This window comes from Lycium ferocissimum, chromosome 1 (genome assembly GCF_029784015.1).
Source record: "Lycium ferocissimum isolate CSIRO_LF1 chromosome 1, AGI_CSIRO_Lferr_CH_V1, whole genome shotgun sequence".
Lineage (NCBI taxonomy): Eukaryota > Viridiplantae > Streptophyta > Magnoliopsida > Solanales > Solanaceae > Lycium > Lycium ferocissimum.
Genome location: NC_081342.1, coordinates 68,260,048 through 68,280,588, shown reverse-complemented (window position 1 = coordinate 68,280,588; position 20,541 = coordinate 68,260,048). Strand labels below are relative to the sequence as shown.

At 33.8% G+C, this 20,541-nt stretch overlaps 1 protein-coding gene across 1 annotated transcript; it reads right to left on the bottom strand.

Annotated features, from left to right (window-relative positions):
* Positions 1-8,643: 8,643 nt before the first annotated feature.
* On the bottom strand, positions 8,644-10,462 carry LOC132066969 (uncharacterized). The gene is made up of 5 exons (XM_059460154.1): positions 10,390-10,462; positions 10,014-10,300; positions 9,754-9,930; positions 9,324-9,356; positions 8,644-8,931 (listed from the first exon to the last, which is right to left on the bottom strand). Exons 1-5 carry the CDS (start codon positions 10,460-10,462, stop codon positions 8,644-8,646), a joined length of 858 nt encoding a protein of 285 aa, XP_059316137.1.
* Positions 10,463-20,541: the final 10,079 nt, after the last annotated feature.

Sequence of the window (20,541 nt, the reverse complement as noted above, 5' to 3'; positions counted from 1 at the left end):
GTTTGGTTGCGGATTGGCTGCTACTGGAGGAATTACGTTGGGCTTTTGGCCCAACATCGAATGCAGGAGATGACGAGTCCGAGGGACTCATATGCGATGTTCATGCATAGAAACGAAAAGAAAAAGATTAGTACATCATCGATGCATAAAATTAGATGCATAAAATTAAACACGTAAAATATGCACTCAAAACAGTTTAGTAGATTGCGTATATACTATGTATATTTTGGTACATCTCAGGTATACACATTCATAAGAATGTATAGGCTAAAGTATACCAGTCATATACATGTATATACAAGAAAACAAAGAGAACAGGTGCGACAAGAGGTGAGTAAAACAATTATAATCAGGAGACCTTGGCAGAAGGTTGAACGACTTCTGTTTAGAGAAGCAAAAAAGAAGAAGAACAGTTGGAGAACAAACTTCTAGACACAGGACACAGGATCAGAAGTAGGTCACAATACTAAACAAGATGAAATGATATGGGGCCATATAATTGCACAGAGCAGCCATATAGATGTTTTAATTAGAGTAGGAAGCACACAAGAAAAACAAGTCACAAAGGAGCAGGAATGTTATGCAAAACATCAGCAGGAAACAGCGGCTCGGAGCAGCATGTGTATGCAGCAGCCAAGATAAAGAAACAGGCAAATTACAGCATGTTTGAAGGGGAAGGATTATGCAATACTTATTTAATGGTGCATGATGACATATCTAGTACAAGAATAGTGGTAGATCATAATCAATAAGGTAGAGTTCAAGGAGTAAAACAGGACAAAATAAGGTTTGATGTTCATGCTACACAAGATGCTTCAAGATCTGGTCTGTACAGCTATTCAACAAGGGAGTTAAGCAAAGATGAAATCAGATTATACTCGTATGTGATAGAACCAGCCAACTTGATGTTTAAAATAACTTTTATCATGTATGACAGGACACGAAACTAGACTACAATTTCCTGACTCAACGGAGGGCAAATGCTTAGCATATAAGACTCAGATGATTAATCTTAAGTGAGTTACTGAAAAGTCAAACAAGCATAAAGCCATTCAAACAATACTTAGGCACAAGCCAGTCCTTAAACTATCATTTGATATATCTTAAATCACCAAAAAGAGATCAGATAAGTGCACAGATATTTACAAATCATTTGTGTTTGAGGCAGACACATCTAAATTTCATATTACACAGTTTTGAAATTTATCTTAACACATTAATGTAATCAGTTGAAACTTCATCAATCTAATAGCAGTACAATTAGGTATCTTACGGAATATCATATTGGTCTAAGCTACTTTCATCTCACAACCTTTTAAGAGATAGGTGATCTTAATGCCAATCTGGACATGCTTGGATAGTAACTGTGACTAATATGCGACTAATATGTGGACAGAACATTCACAACACATCCATGGACAACCAAACAGCGGATTTAACTAACAACTATATAGACATGGACAAACATAGAGAAAAATAATCACTAACCACTTTAAGTATGAATATGTATCAGACTACACACACATCATGAGAAAACACAGAATTAGACCCAAAGGGATTAAGATACCTAGATAGGTTGGATTAATCTTTCTGCTATTTAATACAATTTCAGAACCTGATTGATACAAAACTTATGCAGTAGCAACCTCTAAATCACAGAAGAACACGTAATCCATGCTTGCTACCATTGTTTCATATTAGCATTAATCAAAACAGGGAAAACTTTAAACTTACAAGGAAAGACAATTAGTACCAATCTTATTTTAATTACATACTGACATACCTAAGATATACATACCACGGTGGGTATATCAGATGTATATCGAATACATACCAACTGTATATCCTATGTATATTGGGCTCTAAATCGATTCTAAGTTCTGAAATTCAGTCTAAACATCCAAATTACTGTATACGTCTTTTAAATTCATTCTAGCAACGAATATCCTATCCTAACAGCTCCCAAGCATCAACCAAATAGTACAACAACAAAGAAAATATATAACTACTAACAAAAAAATCAGAAGTAAGCTAGAATTTCAATCTAAACAGAAGCTGAAGATTAAAAGCGACGAGCGTTTCAAGGTTTACCTTTTTTGTGTGCAATGAACTGAGGCGTCGGGGTCTCGAATCTACGCTCGAACTTGAACGAATTCGAACCCGATTAAAGTAATTAAAGTTTTAAAACAGAAAAAGAAATTAAAATAGAGTAATTGTTGGCTGTTTTTGGTGGTTAAAACTTGTGTTTCGTAGGGGAGTTTTGTAGATTCCAAATCTGTTGATTCGGGTCCTTGCTCATCAAAATCCCTGAATGCTTAAACGAGTCTTAAGATCTCGGATTAGAGTAGTAGAAAAAGATGGAAAAAATGTTGAATCCCCCCCCCCCTAAAACGACTCAAGAACAGTCCCTTTATAGGGTTTTGATTCGGTTTAAAAAAAGGAGCGTATGAGAGAGAGAGAGAGGAGCGGGGACAGAGGAAAGTGGAGGGGGCAGAGGAGTGGGGAACAGGGGAAAGTGGCGAGGAGCGTGAGGAGGGAGACGAAGGAGGAGAGAGAAGCGGGAAAGAGAGAGGGGAAAGAGATGAAGATGAGGAGAGGAGAAAGAAGAGGGGGCGGCTGAAGGGTTTTTGGAAAAAGGAAAGAAAAGAGAAAGAGATTAGGGTAAGAAGAAAAAATAAGAGAATTGGGTTGGACCGGGTCGGGTCAATTTCAGGTATGGGCTGGATTGAATATTGTGGTGTGGGCTGAAAATATGGGTTGAGAATGTGGGTTGGGTATTGAAATGTGAGTTGTTTATTTGGGTAGGGAAATAATATTGTATTTGTATTTTGGGCCATTAATTTGGCTGAAATTGTGGATGGTCCTTCCTCCGTTATTTAATTATTTTTGGGCTTCTAATTTGATAAATAGTACAATATATGCTATGCCAAGATGATTAATAATTAATATGTATAAAAAATAAGGATTTAACAAAGTGTTGTCTCGTAATTAATTTGGCGGGTCCGAACCCGAAAAATAAAACGATGACTAACCGTTTAAAATTTGTGATAAAGTAATGCTCATAATGTTGAAAATAAAAGTAGTGATATTAATAGTAATAGTAATAAAACGGTGAAAAATAAAGTATTTAGCTTGTCAGTAAATTTAGAAACCCGAGTAAATTAAATAAAGGAGGGACAAAATTGGGTGTCAACAGATGGTATAAGAGGAACAAGGTCTGATGGAGGATTCAGGAAGTTGACAATCAATTTTGCTACAGACTATTATGTAAAAGCGTTGAGTAGGAATTCGAACGGACTGATATCCGGACATTTATGAATTAGTGGAAATGAAGGTATATCTGTTACCATCAGGAATCTGGGGACCTAGGACGAAAGGTCGTTACACACGAAAGTGAAAGGTGAACACTGAGGGTCAAAAAGGGTAAAATGGTAATTGTAGAAGAAAAGATGTGTTACGAGGGCGTCCCGAAATCTGTAAGGCCTCGACTAACCTCAACTCATGTAGTAAAGGTCCTACGAGGAAGTGGACGCAATTATAGAAGCATTAAAGCCCTAAATTCCACCAAAGTTTTGAGGTTAAGCGTGCTCAAGGGGGAGCAATTTCAAGATGGGTGACCCCCTGGGAAGTATGCAAGAAATTCCAAAGATTGGGTTGCAAAAGACAAGTATACTTTGTCGAAAAATAGGAGAGAAGGAAATAAAGAAAAGCTGCGGTAAGGATTCAGAAATGTCACGAACTAACAAGTTGAGTAAATTCGAATTACAAGTACCCATAAGGGTAACTGGACCGCGATGGGTACTAAGCGATAAAGACACATTGTGTATATACGTTGTTGGGTACGTATTTGGAATGAAAGAATAAAGAGGGACCCTCCCGGAATATTATAACACCCATAAGATCAGTTGAACATTCGAGGACGAATGTTCTAAAGGGGGGGAGGATGTTATATCCCGTATTTCATACCTTCGGATAATTCGAGAAAGTCGCGGCAAGTTAAGGACAAGATCATTTTCAAGAGTTATTTTAATGTACGAGTTGTCGTGAATATTATTTATGACTATTATTAGTATGAAAATATTGTGAGAGGCTAAGGGTAAAAAGAGAAATTCGCAAAATGGTTTATGGAAATAATGTGGAAGGCTAGGGGTAAAATGGTAATATTGAGAAAAGTCGAGGGGCAAAACGAAAATTTTACAAAAGGAGTTCATGAAGGTTCCAAAAGGGCCATATTGGCCATGTGAAGAAAAATAAGGGGAAAGGATGACAAAATAAGTCATCTTTTATTTTGGGAAAAATTCAAGAAAAAGAAAAAGAAAAATCTAGAAAAGTGTAGAGGAGGGCATGTGCCCCTCACATGACTTGGAAGAGATATATATATATATATATGAGGAGTCTTCATTTTAGTTCAAGAAAAAAAAAGAAAGAAAGAAAGAGAGGAGAGGGGACGGCCAAAGAGAGGAAAAAAAAATTTTCCAAGCCTTCAACTTTGATTCAAAAATTATAATTTGCTTGTATTCCTACTAAGTTCAAGATTCTCTACAAAGTGGTATAATTATCTTGGCAAGAAAGTGACTTTGGTGGCAAATGGAACTTTGAAGAAGAAGGTAAGAATTTCATCCCTTTATGTTATGGAAGAAGTATATGTGCTATGATGATTAAAAGTGCATGAAAATCATGAAATTATGGTGTGTGTGTGTGCATGGCCGTGTGGGTGTGTGCATATATGTGTGTGGCCATGTGGTATAGACAAGGAAAGGAAAATGATTTGAAGTCCATTTGGTTTGTTAGTTGTGTTGTTGTGGCATTTATGATGTAAATAAGAGTTGAACGATTTAAGTTGGCATTGGAAGTAGTTGAAAGTCGTTATGGGAAATTATGTACTTTGATATAGTTTTTATGTAATTATGGAAATGATTTGTTAAAGTGCAAAATGTGATTGTTGTTAATGAGATTGGAAGACAAAAATGTGTTGTGGAAGTGTATGTCGAAGGTTGGAAGTTTTGGATGAATTATGGTTTCGGCGGAACTTTTGTATAATTTGTGGAATAATGTGAAATTCTCTTGATTTGCATTTGAATGGCCTTGAATTAGAGAATGAATATGAAAATGTTGATATTAGTTTGAAAGTGTGAAGTTGGAGTCGAAGTTGTTACATTATGTAGAAAGAGGGACTATTTATGCTATAATGTGTTTGGTATTGAATGTTGATGTTGTTAGTGTTGTTATTGGTATGGTTGTTGATATTCGAGCCGAGTTGTATTCTCGGGGCGCAAACTTATAGGGGAGATGCTGCCCAAATTTCTGTAGACAAGTAGTGAACTAAAGGTTTGGATGCTAAAAATCTTACTATTGACAATTGGTAAATATGACCATTTGTAGATTTTGGGCGAAACGGGAATTGAATTTGGACGAGCGTAAGGCGCAATTAAGGTATGTAAAGCCTTGTCCTTTCTTCTTTGGCATGTTCTAAACATAATGGGCTCGGACGCGAGCCTTAGATATGACTCTGTTCCTAGAAATCCGAGATTGAAATTAGCTCCATCTCATTCAGTGAGATTGAATTGGTCTCTTAATATTTCGTCGGCAAAGTAACCTATATGTATGCAATTGTCACAAATGGAGTCGGAATGCCCTAAAACTCTCATGGATGACTCCATAAGACCTTTGATCCATAAATTGTGTACGCCACCCCTGTTGATCCGAGGTGGGCCCACTATTCCCGAATCCTCCCCATTGTTCTATTTGACTTATCTTCGTACGATAGTTAAAGGAAACTCTTGGTTATGGTTCCGACTACTAAACGATAGTTGTTTTAACTATTCCGTTGAGCCCTATGATATACTTTGACATACTCAAACGTTCTCAAAAAGTTTCGCTTTGACATAATCTGTCAGAACATCTAAAAAGTATGTACTACGATTGTCGTCTTATTCCTTTTCTAAATGACTTACCGCTCGGACTAAGTTATGAAATGTACTTTGTAGTAATTCTGCTCCTTAGTTCCGAGTTGATATGATTCGTATGCCCTCTCGGATATGAATAGTCTGACATAAGTATTCCGTTACAAGTATTCTGATTTGACTATTCTGATATAGATACTCCGGTACAAGTAATTCGATATAAGTACTCCCAATCCTGATATAAGTATTTTGATATGAATATTTTGAGATAGGTACTCCGACATAAGCGCTCTGATGTAAATATTCAATGGGATATGCGGTTCGATATAAGAAATCGGTATGAGTAATGCGATGTAAATATTTTGGTAAAAGTATTTTTTACTAAAAGTATCATGATATAAGTACTTTGATATAAGTATTCTGTCATAAGTATTTTGATACAAGTATACTGGCATAAAAATTCTGATATAAACATTCTGATATAAGCATTCTGATATAGGCATTCTGTTTAAGTAATCTGTTATGAATATTCTGATTGTATGATGTGTTCGGTTCCGGGGTAATGTGGTATATGTCCATCCCCGGTTACCGTGTATATGGAGTATGATATGCCAGTCTCCGGAGTACCGTGGTATATGTCCGTCTCCGAGTACTTGTGGCAGGCTCCTAGCATCTTGTGTGGTATATGTCCGTCTCAGGTTACCGTGAGCCGGTTCGGGGGTCCGTGGTATATGTCCGTCCCCGATTCACGGGTATATGGATTAGGATGTGGTCGGTTCCCGGTTCTCGTGGTATATGTCCGGTTCCCGGGTATCGCGTCTATGTTATGATATGTTCGGTTCCCGGCGTGTATCCGTCCCCGGTACCGTGTGTGTGTTATGATCCGTCCGCCCCGCGTGGTATATATCCCTGTGTACCGTGTGTATGTTATGATGTGTTGTGTTATGGTGACCATATTTCTCGTGCCCCACGCATGCCTTTGATTTGCACTATTTATGATCCGAAAGCAAGCGTTTTGATATTTCGGATAAGGTACGTATTTTCTCGTACTTCGACTCTCGACCATGATTCGTATATCAATCTTCCGCACCTCCGATCATGATAAGGTTCTCGCCCAATATACTTTCGTACATCCGATTCCGATTATGATTTGTTAGCCGGCCCCACACATCCGGATTGACATGATTCTCGTTACGCATTTCTCGGCTTTACATGCTCGCACCTATTCCCGCACTCGACCCTCGGTTCTTCGGGGTCTGCGTTTCATGCCGCGCGTACTCCCGGATGATTAGCGACCATTATAGAAGATGCCCCGCTGGGATTGGCGGCTCCATTTGCTCCCGGAGTGTCGCGAGTCGCAGTTTGTATGATATGTTTTCTCGATGGATGTTAGAGACTTTGCGGACAACCGTGGGTATTGATTGTCGATCAGTATGCAGCTCCATCAGCTGATATGTCGGTCTATGTTATGTAATGAAATTTTGTATAATTATAGATTTATTCGATTTAAAGGCTACGAGAAAAGAGATTGCTGAGAATTTTGCTATGTATTTTATCTTATTTGATGAAAAAAAAAAGTATGGCGTGATTTTGTATGCGGTAAGAGTCTGAGGGTTCGCTCGGCCCTAAGTAAGGGTCGGGTGCCCATCACACCCTAATAGGGTTAGGGTGTGACAGTATTGTCCTTATGATCATTTGTATTCTATGTAGAGGCTCGTAGACGTATGTGTACAGTTACATGTTTTATAGCTCCACCGATTCATATTGTTGTATAATATATGGGTGGCCTTGTCGGCCTTATTTTGAGCTCTTGATACTTTACTGTTAGCCTTGCCAGCTTTATGATATACGTTATGTTGTGGCAACCTTGTCAATCCGCATATGAACATATGTGCTAAATGATCGGATATTTCTATGTTGGGCCTTTTCTCGCGTGTGTGTTCTTTTGAGTTATGGTTTATAATGTTCAAAGTGACAGATAAGTCAGGTGATTCCGGCCTACGGGTCGGAGCCCGTCACACTCCTCATAGGGGTGTGACAACTAGTGCCCTGGATGCTATTAGGACTTAGATCAAAAATACTTTTCTCCTATCTCTCTTTTCTATTGGGAGAAAAGGGATTTTATTTGATTGTGTTCAAATTCAGGTGATGCCAATAACATGTAGTACTGCAAATTCAGGAAAAAGCATAGAGTTAAATGCATTAGTTTAAAATATGTTTGGATGTATAGGTGAATGTCTATGTGTTCAACTTATGAGTGTTCCTGTGCGCAACAATCACTTCTCTGATGGACATACAGGTTCAGAGTTCGCAACAGCGAGAAAAAATGGCATGTAATGATGTATGATATATCTATCAGCAATTACATCAGGAAATGGTAATGCAAATATCCCCATGGATGTAAATTACACAGATGATGATGAAGAGCCCGACTCTATACTAGCTGAGGAGCTTTAAAATGATTACACAACTTTCTCATAATGCTAATATTTGATCAAGGAGAAAAACAGGAAAGCAAAATAAGCAATTCACCTCTTCCTAACAACAAAATAAAGTTTCTGATCGGAATAAGGTTCAAAACATTCAGTTCTTCTCTTCCTAACAACAAAATGAAGTTTTTGATGGTTACAGTTCAAAAGCAAACAGTTCTCTAACAACAAAATAAAGTTTTTGATCGGTTACGGTTCAAAAGTAAACAATTATCCTCTTCCTAATAATAAAGACACTCCAAATAACAAATCTAACGGTGGGCTTTCTGTTTTCTGGTCCCGCTGCTGCTAGGGACATCTTTTCCCTTCTTCTTTTTGGCAGCATCACCCACTTGAAAAATACCTTCGGGGTAAGCTAGTCTGTAGATCAAGTCTCTCCTAACTTTGGCATAGCCTTTATCACCCCACTCATCACCCCATTGATTCTTAATATGAAAATAATCTACTTCATTCTTACGCCCCCATCCTATTATTAGTATAGAATGTCCGTGATGTTTGTCATCCGCGTCCTCATTTCCAACACGTCCCATGTAAACTTCCTACAATAATAGAAAAACTAATTATTAAGACATATAACAAGAGATGTTAAGTAATTATCTTTACAATAAAAAAAATTAGAATCATTTTCTTTCGACAGTCAAATATAAGCATTCACACTTCGTGTGAATTAAGAAGTTGCTGTAGAAATGGTCCCTAATAACTGTTGCAGAATAAGTTATTGCATGGTCCACAATAACATGTCAAAAATTGTCTCTTAAACCTTTAAATTATACTCCGCTGCAATAAATTAACTATTATTTTACTTACTTCAAAGGGGTTATATTAGAATGAAGATTTGAGAGGACAGTTTGAAAGACCAAGCTGCCAGACCATATTTAGCAAGGACTAAAGGCAGAAGTGAGCATCAGTCTCAGAATTTTATTATTTATACAGCTATAGTTACAGCATTTCCAACAAAGACAAACTGCACAGCAAAAATCAAGCATCTAGCACCAGCAATCTCAAGGCACCTCATATGTACAAAAACATTATCTCAGCCCCATTCTTCTTTGCCAAAAGATTGGTGGCGTTTGATATTTCTATCTACCTCCTGAGGAACAGATCAATTGAGCCCAAAAATCCAATGACGCATAAGTTTAAATGACCAAAAGAACATGGACCGATAGAAATAACATGAAGCAAGACTAAATGAATACCACTAATAATTCTCAGCATTTAGCAGGATATATGTCCTATAATTGTCACACAGGAAGTAAAACCATGAGAATCAAAAGCATAAGGAAATTAAGAAGGTATCTACTGCTTTCATAAGAGGCAAAAGGAATATGCCGAACATTCTTAAGAGTAAGAACTATAAATACCTCTCCCTTGAAATCCACGAAACTCTTGTAGACTCTAATTGCACCAGCCATAGGTTGGTGCTCCAACACTCGATTGATATCCTCGGCAGTGACCAAATTCTCAAAGCGCTCCCTTTGCCACTTTTCATCAATATCTGCCGTACGGACACGAGTGACACATCCAATTTTATATTTCACCTGCTATCACACGTGTTAGCCAAAAATTAAAAAAAAAAAAAAAAATTAAGTAGCTAAAATATTTTGGAAAGGGAGAAAGAAACCTCATTTGGGAGGGGCTCAGGAAAATCAATGTCCCAGCTGCTCTCTCTTTTGGGATAGGCAGTGTCTTCAAACAAACCAATGCTCTTTGCATAGTGGAGAGCATCAACATGGGAGCCATAATAACATTCATGTTTTTTATTTCTTTTTTTGCCCTTTTGTTCATAGTGAAAGTTTCGCGGCATTTGATCAATAATTTGCTGTACAGACAGTTCCACGGGTGCTTCATTGTATTCTACTGCAAATAAAGCCGATACGGCTTCTGTTGTACTATACGCGTAGCACCCATCTTCAAAATGGAAATAGAAGATATAGTCAAATTATCCTATGTTAGTACACCTATTAAAAAAGTATGTAATATAATCTACTCATACTTACGCATGGGACTCTGGTTTCGAATGTACGGGAGAAGTATAGGACTATCTTTCAAACTAAACTCGAAATCTTCCATGGTGACTACAAAAGAAAAAGGAAAACAAGCAACACAGAAAATGAAAGAAACGAATAGTGTATTGGAAATAGTATTAAGAATGTTAATCTGGAGATGGTACAAATACTGGTGCGGCTAAAATTTTGGCACATAAAACATAAATCTTAAGGGTTGTTTCATGCACACTCTACAGCAAGCCGAGGTTATAGCAAGTTTAATTTGCACAATACATGACTAAAGTCTCCTAAGCTGGCTGTTAATACAAATTACAATCACTGTGATTCAAAGCTATTCAAACTAGTTTCACATCTAGGAGGAACTATAAGTAAAATATGTTGGAAGATCGACTCATCTCATGATTTTAAAATTTTAATCGCTGTTGGCTCTATGTTTCGTGTAATGGATATGAGATCGGAATTAGTAAAATCAGTTATAGCTATGGAAATAGACGATCATAAGTGTGTCACACAAATTGGGACGGAGGGAGTAATATAGTGCGTGTGTATATATATATATATATATACACACTGGAGGTTCTTTATATATATATATATATATATATTTGGAGAGACTACAGAAGTTCAAATTTCTTCTACCATCAAACCCCCCACCCCCCCCCCCCCCCCCACCCCTTTTTTTTTTCAAATACCAAATCAAAAACTGTTTTTTTTTTCCCAAACTTCATCTTTAAGAGTACAAACTTCCTAAAAGTAGTATTTTTATTGAGCTTCAAAAATGACAAACTCTTGAAAACGAAATAGAGAGATGGGAGCATAAACACCAAAAACAGAAAAGGAAAAAAAAAGTTTCAGTATTTCCAACATTTGGAAAAAGTTCAGAAGCAAAAAGATCACATTTTTTTTAAATAGACTCCACTAGTAATTATTAGTATAAAATATGTGTGTCTCATTTTACACCACAAGTTCAAAAGGGTTACTTTTTTTTTAAACTTCATGCCTGATCAAATGGTTCATATAAATTGAAACAGAGGGAGCACTTGATTTTGATGGAAAAAACAACAAATTTGTTACCTTGTTGTATATGGCTTATGTCACAAAGCCAACGTTACAAACCTTTTCTTTCAAACTCCAAACAAAAGGGCTTATTTTTTAAGTAAGCATCCATCAACTCTACTTTACAAAGAAAGAAAACCGAAAAGATTCAAACCCACAAGAACAGAAAAGAAAAAAAAAGGGTTTCGTTTTATCCACTTCAAGCATACTAAAAAACACCAAGAACATAAAAGAAAAAAAGAAAGGGTTTCATTACATCCATTTCAACCATACTGAGGCACTATTACAAAAACACCAAGAACAGGAAAAAAAAAAAAAAGTTTCATTTTATCCACTTCAACCATACTAAACCACTATTACAGAAGCACCAAGAACATAAAAATAAAAAAAAAAATAAAAAAAAGGGTTTCATTTTATCCACTTCAAGCATACCAAAAAACACCAAGATCATAAAAGAAAAAAAAAAAGGTTTCATTTTATCCACTTCAAGCATACTAAAAATGACCAAGAACATAAAAGAGAAAAGAAAGGGCTTCATTTTATCCACTTCAAGCATACCAAAAAACACCAAGAACAGAAAGAAAAAAAAAAAAAAAGGGTTTCATTTTATCCACTTCAACCATACTAAACCACTATTACGGAAACACACAAGAACATAAAAGAAAAAAAGGGTTTCATTTTATCCACTTCAAACATACTAAAAAACACCAAGAACATAAAAGAAAAAAGAAGGTTTCATTTTATCCATTTCAACCATACTAAACCACTATTACAGAAACACACAAGAACAAAAAAGAAAAAAAAGGTTTTCATTTTATTCACCTCGAGCATACTAAACCACTATTACAGAAATACCAAGAACAGAAAAGAAAATAAAAAGTTTCATTTTATCCATTTCAAGCATACTAAACCACTATTACATAAACATAAAAGAACAGAAAAAAAGGGTTTCATTTTATCCACTTCAAGCATACTAAAAAAACACCAAGAACATAAATATCCATTTCAACCATATTAAACCACTATTACAGAAACACCAAGAACAAAAAGGGTTTCATTATATCCATTTCAAGCATACTAAACTACTATTACAGAAACACCAAGAACAGGAAAGAAAAAAAAAAGGTTTCATATTAACCCTTTCAAGCATACTAAACCACTATTACAGAAACACACAAGAACAGAAAAGAAAAAAAAAAGGTCATTTTATCCACTTCAAGCATACTAAACCACTATTACACAACTCTTGGAAGAAAAAAAATAGAGTGAAAGAGAATACCAGTTGGAGAAGACAACAAAACTTGGAACGCTAAGTGAAAAAACCTGCAAAAAATAAAATAAAAAATAAGTATTAGTTCAAAACAAACACATTCATAGAATGGAAAGAAAAAAGAATGGTTTTCCTAGGAAAAAAAGAAAAAAAAAACACCAAGAAAGAAAAAGAAAAAAAAAAGAAGCTGGCTAAACTCACGCAGCCAAAAATGGAAAAGGAGTACTGCTTCTGGTGTATGAGAAAAAAAGAGTCTCATTTTATTCATGCAGGCTATTTGGTTTAATACCTTTTTTTTTTTTTGTCTTATTATCAATTGCCTTGTGAGTGTAAACTTTTATTAAAAAGAAACTGAACAATGATGTTATTCAAAATGAAATTATAGATTTTTTTTTTCTTATAATGAATATTTATTGGTAATCTTGAAAAATAATAATTACTACTAATATTATGTTATATAAGCATTTACACAGTTTGAGTGTACACTCAAAACTCTCTGTATCATGTGTCGTGATATTTTTCAACAAGCTTAAATAAAATGTTGTTATAGGAACATATAATATAACATGATAACATGAAAGATTGATTCGCATAAAATATGATTGTTATATATCTTACAAATATCGTTATAGAGGATGATAACGCTGATAGAAAGCTCGATTGTATATCTCCTAAGGGAAATATTTAAAGATTTTTATAAGAATGAACAAGCTAAGCGGTAAAATTTGCCTGCACCAAATATTGATATCAAATTGTATTGATTTACCCTCGTTAAAAAATAAACTAAGATGGGAATTTGTATTAATTAACTATGTATCATTTAATAATAATTAAGACATGTCTCATATGTTTATTCGACTGGTATAAACACTTGTGCGGATAAAATTTTTGGCACATAAAACATAAAATCTAAAGGGGTGTTTCGTGGTACTTCAGTTTTTCAGCTCGATCTTTTCAACTTTTAAGCTTTTTACACACAAAAAGAAATTAAATCCATTCAATATTTTGAAGCTACAAATATGGGTATACCTGTACTCTTTTAGAACCAATTCTAAAACTTTTAAGTTTTACCTCTTTAAGCTCTGAATTTGCTCAAAATCGTGTATATGAAGGACTGTGCTTATCATTAAAGAAGTACTACTAACTTTTGTCTCTCAATATGTAAATTTAATTTGTCAGTAATGTTTGATTAGATCGTCAAAAGTGATCAAATATTCTAGTGTAATACCGTCGAGCAGAGACGGATTTATAACTTTTAGTTAATAGGTTCTAAATTTAGAAAATGCAGCTTTACTAGATAAACTATTTATGATGTTATACATATTAAGTGAATTTGTTAACACAAATACAGAGTTTTGGCTAAATCTATCAGGTGTTACTGAACTCGTAACTAGAATTATAGCTCTGGCCTATTGCCGAGTTTGATTAACAAAAATCATCGTCGCATCACTTAAATTTTGGTGAAATTCTTGCATGAAATTATTTAATATTTTATACTGTATCACAAAAATTATTTAAATCGCCAGTATGGTAAGACTTAGATACCACTTGTATTGTTGAGAGCTGATAAAACATTCAGTGCTAAAAAAATTTTATTTTTTTTTTTGTGTTGAAATTATTTTATAACGTTGAGAGTCTTTCGGAAACAACTTATTTACCTTCACGACATAGGGGGTAGGATCTGAGTATACTATACCCTCCTCAGGTTCCACTTGTAAGATTACGTTATGTTGTTGTTGTTAATATTGATTTTAAATAAAAAAAAAAACAGTTACATGCTTAGTTTGAAGTATTGAAACTTATAATAAGCAGTTAACGTGTTAAGTAAAAAAAATATTCCTTTTCCAGCTAACATTACCTTAAAATTATTTTAAAAATTTGTATAAATTTAAGTATATTTGTATAAGAAGAATAAGGAATATTGAAAATGGAGGCAAAAAGAAACACCAAGGAACCGTAGCCAATGGTAGCGTGTCTGACGCCAGATCACAACGTTGTCCAATATGGTCCTTTTCTTTTTCCCATCATCACTATTTCTGTCACTCTCTATTTCTCTAAGCAGAAGGCTGTCCAGTACTTTCTTTGGGGGGTTGGGTGGAGTATTGGGGGGGGGGGGGGGAAGGTTTCTACTATGTATTTATTCTACTTTTACTTTGATATGCCATGAAATTATCCTTTAGGCAAACATAATTTCGACAGGCAAAATAAGTGCAAACAATAGTACTACTTAATTAGGAATATCAAAAGCCATTCATACACTATATACCAAATTATAAGCTTGGTTCTTCCTATTCAGATCAATTTTGCATCAACATCAACTATTTTATCAAATGCATACCGAGTATTATCTATCACCAGCACGTGCCAAATTATAAGTTTTACACTAAATTAGGGGGTAAAGAAATTTTGATCCCTCAATTATCGATAAACTCTTATGTTGGTCCTTCTGATATTTTACTAATCACATCGAACATTCAATTAATCGAAAATGATTTACTACTTTCTACTTGCGACTCTTCACCAATTTATTGGATCAACGTGTTACACTGTTAATTACCAATGCGTAATGGTAAATTTGTAATGTTACTCAATATTTGAGGTGATATAATCCCAAAACACTATTAAAAACAAGAATTAACGATGAACAAATATTGTAATTAAATAGCATAATCCGTCAGTAATCTTATTACGGATTGCCAGAAAGTTATGTTAGCTACGAGAAATTTAGCGATGGATCAACGATGAAATTAGTAGCTAATTTCAGTTTTTTATATAGTGAGTCTGAAAGAATTATTTTGGATTAGTAAGTATATATTCTAATTTATGCGCAAAAAGAGCAAAAGAAAAAAGTTAAGTTTAATTTTGGGTTTGACTCTTTTTGTAAGAGTCTGTTCAGCATACTACAAAATAAAAGTCTTGAAAGCAAGTCAATACTAAAACTCAATCTATCATAATCACAAGAATAGTAAACAATAAAACGAAGCATGCATGCATGCCCCTCCAAAAATAAAGACACTAAGTCCCAGATGGCATTTACTTTCTTGCTATTACTAATGAAACTGTTAAATAGCTCAATGTGTACAGTTAGGGGTAGTTAGGTAATTAGTGACGGTTAATTAATTAACATAAAGTTAGTTAAGCTTAAGCTCATTTAGTTAGTTGGTTAAAGCTAATACATTGTGTACATATAGCTAGGTAAGCTACGTACTGAGATCATCAGATCATTGAATCACAAATTGATATTTCTCACAAACTACTTCTCTCTAGAATTCATCTTTTTGCTCATTTAATTTCATAACAAGGAAACCTCTGGGAAGTTTAAACAAGAACTAGCCTTCTTCCATGACACTTAAAAGAACCCCAGTTATTATCTCGAATTTGAGTTTCAGGTATAGAGTCGTCTTTGTTAAGCTGTAGTTTTTTACCCTCAATGTGTACTTTCCGCTGAATCCAAATTTAGTTGAACTCCAATGTGATATTGGACATACCAGATGAAAAATAAATTAAAAAATCCATATTATTATTATTATTATTATTATTATTATTATTATTATTATTATTATTATTGTAGTAGTAGTAGTAGTTGTTATTATTATTGACAATCGTAGAATGTCTTTCAACCAGTAGAAGTATAGTCAAATTGATATAAAATGTTTCTAACACAACCCAAGTTATACAATATATAAAGTTGGCAAGTAAGACAGAAATTGATGGTATAACTGGAAATGGAAAGTTTTTAGTGTCTCCGAAAAAGTCAGCTTGCCTTTCTGCTATAGAAGCATAACATGGGATTCTGTAAAAATCAGCATCACTATTTGCTCTCAATTCATTTTATTTTCAGAAAACCAAGATTTAAGATGAAGTTTAAAAAGATGGACTAGAATCAAGCATTTAAAATGGTCATATAAAATATTACATTCATAGCAAGGATCACATATATGTCTAGACTTATTTTTATAAGAAAAAGTCTATATAATTTTTTGGAACCAAGTACAGAACTTTAAAGCTCTAGATTTTTGTCTCTCAACGTTTAAATTTATTATCATCTTCTATTCCTTCTTTGTACTATTATTTTGAGCAAAAATTTAACTCCTGTATTCTATTTACGTCTTCAAAATTATTTTTCATTTAGAAGAAAATTTCCTTCAAAAAAATCAGAGAGTACATCGAAAAGCGAAGAGTGTCAAATAAATTGAGAAAGATGAAGTAAATAGTATGAACTAACGTACCCCCAAAGGATGTGGTGCACTGGATGGGGTGACTCCTCCCTTAATCAGAGGTCTCAGGTTTGATGGGTCTAGAAAAATTCTTGGTAGGAAGCCTTTTCTCTGAATAGATGCTACGCGGCGCGAATGTGGATATAGGCGGTTCCAATGCGGATATCGATCACTAGTGGAAAGCAAAGAAAAAAAGGTATGAACTAACGTAAGATAGTTACAATTATAAATTCAAAGTTACAATTATAAATTCAAAGTAACATAACTTAACTAGCTTTACTAAACTTAACTAAATTAAGAGATTAAAGATTTATATCTTTTTTGTATTTTTCAGTCAATATGCTGTGGCCTGTGTGTGCACTGTGAGAGTACTATCAGTGAGTGAGTGACGGTGTATATATCAGTGTGTGTATTGCCTTGCACCAAAAGAATGTATGTAATGGTCCCCTCCCTTTGCCAAGTTTGTTACACGATAATCATTGCCAAGTGGCATTTTACTTTGATGGTGCCATGAAATTGTTCTCTTCTACTATTCAACAAATTTAACTTTATTATAATGTCAATAAGCACTATAACATTAGGCATCTATAGCTATGAATTCTCAGCTATAAATTTGAAAATCGTGGCTAATACTTAGCAATAGCCACAAAAACTAAAATTTCATGGCTAGTTACAATTTCGTAAAATTTCTTAGCTACAAAACTCACATGGCAAAGCTAATTCCTCATATTTGCTATAGTTGTGAACTATCGTGGCAATAATTACCCAAGTAGCTACGAATTTATTGCTACAGTAAAATGACGTAGCTAAATCACATGTTTTTGCCACGCGTTTGAAGTTACTGTAGCAATAGCTATCTTATAGCCACAAAAAATTACTTGAAACAAATATTATAGCTAAATAGATATTTTTGCTTCAAGTTATAAACATCCGTGGCAATAATTACCAAAATAGCTACAAATTTATTGCTACCATAAAATATCGTAGCTAAATCCTTTGTTTTTGCCACGCGTTTAAAGTTATTGTAGCAATAATAATCTTATAGCGACAAAAATTACTTGTAAAAAAATATTATAGCTAAGTAGATATATTTTTGCTTCAAGTTATAAAAATACGTGGCAATAACTATCCTAATAGCTACAAACTTATTGCTACAATGAAATTTCGTAACAAGTACTATGTTATTGCCACGTATTTGAAGTTACTGTAGTAACAGTGATATTTTTAGCCACAAAAATTTATTTGAAATAAGATAATGCAATTAAACTGATATTTTTGCTGCAAGTTCTAAAAAGCAATGGCAATAATTAGCTTAATAATTACAAACTTGTTGATACATAAGTTTTTGTTACGCATTTCAAGTTATTATAGCTAGATTTTTTCACGTCATGTTATAAAAAAATAGCAACAGTTGGATAACAGCTACAATTATTTTTTATGACAACATAATATATCCGCAAAATCAAAAAGACAATAAATTTTCATGGCGAGTTATAATTTTTCTTCATGCACTTGTAGATACTATCATATCATATTATATTATTTTGATCATAATAAATTAATTACATAAATATTTTTCTTTGGTTACAAAAATCAGGATAGCAATTTATCAAAAACAAATTAGAGAAATTATTTAGAGTTTTCTTATATTTAAATGCTTATTTTTATAAAAGTACTAGTATTATGAAAACTTTAATAATTGTACAGAGATCTATGTATGTGTGGTCCTTAGTTATTATAAAAAAGTACTTAGAGTAAATTAATATGTCTAAAAACTTATATTTAAATAAATACTCATACACAGAAGAATTTTGTGGTAATTTTAGTGCATTTAGTTTTGACAAATGACCACGTGCTCAGATTTACTTAAGAGGAACATGCTAATTCACTACAAAAAGAAAAATAAATAGATTTACTGACATATGACATTTTGTAACTAATTATCTATATAAAATTCCAAAATTTTCACTAATAAAAACAGAAATATATATACAGTTAGTTATGAATTTTCGATGAAAAATGAAATTTGTTGCCAATTTTGGCGCTAAAAAAATAACATGAAATCTCCTTTCTAACAATATAATATTTCAATTTCTTTTTTTTTTAAAAAAAAAAAAGCTATGTTTTTCTAATTATGTTGAATATAAGAATATATTTTGCTTATATCTTGTGGAACTAAGAATTAAGAATTTAATACGATTAATATTTAAATCCATAACAAAAAAACAAAAAAAAAACTGGATTGTAAGTTTTATTAAGTTACCTATGAGTTAAAATCACAATTAGAAAAACAATTGATTTATATCTAATTATGTGTAAATAACTAATTATATAAAATTAAACACCTATAAGCTCGTGTTTGATTACATTGTCTAATTAGTTATATTAATTTAATATAGCCAAATAAAAAAAGCTACCATGGCTTGGTCCTTTTCGAATTTAATAATTTATTCATTATCATAAAACTTATTGCCCATCTATTAGATCATAACTATTACATCATAATTTATGCAGCCTTTATACGGCTTGGCTTCGCTATCGCTTGTAATGGTCGACAGTATTCCTGGCATACCAGAATTCCTATTATTTATAGCTAGAAGCTTCGCCAAAAGCAAACAAGATGAGGTTGCTCTGCTTCGTAGACAAGGCTCGTTCTGTACTTGACTTATGAGCTCGTGTAGTACTCACCGAGCAGTCGCGGTCGAAGCTTGGCTCTAGCCGATAGGCTAGCAGCAAGCTTGGCTACAGCGAAGCGCTTACCAAGCGTGAAGGAAAGGGCCTTCGCCACTTGAGTGGTACGCAGGGGAACTCGCATGTGCGGTTCTTTGGGGTTGGGGGGGGGGGGGGGGGGGGCTAGTAGGAGCCATCTACACAATTTAAGTAACTATTTAATTTTATGTAATTAAATTTGAATATCTTATTATATCACATTTAACAATTATGTGCTTGTATCTAATTATATGCAATTTAAATAAGCAAAACAAGTTATTGATTTTATCGTATATTATAATTTTAATAAATCGATACTACCACAACTACTACTACAACAACAACAATTATTTTTTAACACAAGTTGAAATTTGTTTTATCAATACTAATCTTTTAGCCACAGATTTATTGTTGTCATCAAATTTCACAGCTAATAATTATTTTTAACACAAGTTATAATTTCTTTTGCTCAAATTTATCCCGACCAAATTAATTAAATAATTTATCGACATAGAAAATAAATAACTAGAATATAATTTATTAGGAATCTAACCAATGCTTTAAAAAGCGTGGGCGTGAGGTGAGTCATTTTACCTGATGTGGGTGAGACATAAGTGTTGAGGCGCTTCATCTTGCGTTTATAATTGTTATTTGACTCGGATCTCTTATATCAAACAATACCTTTATCGAGCTAGTGTAGTTAGAGGTGTTCATTTTTCTTATCTTGTAATTTCATACATAATTTAAATAAATAGGAGTTATATGTAATTAATTTTGATTAATTAATTAACCTTGATCAAGTGCTCCGAAAATTGTTATTTGATTCGACCCATTCTACTGAAACAATACGTTTTAGTGTAATTGTAGTTGTTCATAGTTCGATTCGATTCA

What these genes read in the sequence shown, in the direction of transcription:
- LOC132066969 (XM_059460154.1), bottom strand. Translation starts at nt 10,462, where the DNA reads ATGGAAGATTTCGAGTTTAGTTTGAAAGATAGTCCTATACTTCTCCCG. An exon ending in TCGTGGATTTCAAGGGAGAG is followed by an intron (nt 9,357 to 9,753) that starts GTATTTATAGTT and finishes TTTGCTGTGCAG; the next exon opens with TTTGTCTTTGTTGGAAATGC. An exon ending in GAAATGCTGTAACTATAGCT is followed by an intron (nt 8,932 to 9,323) that starts GTATAAATAATA and finishes CTATTATTGTAG; the next exon opens with GAAGTTTACATGGGACGTGT.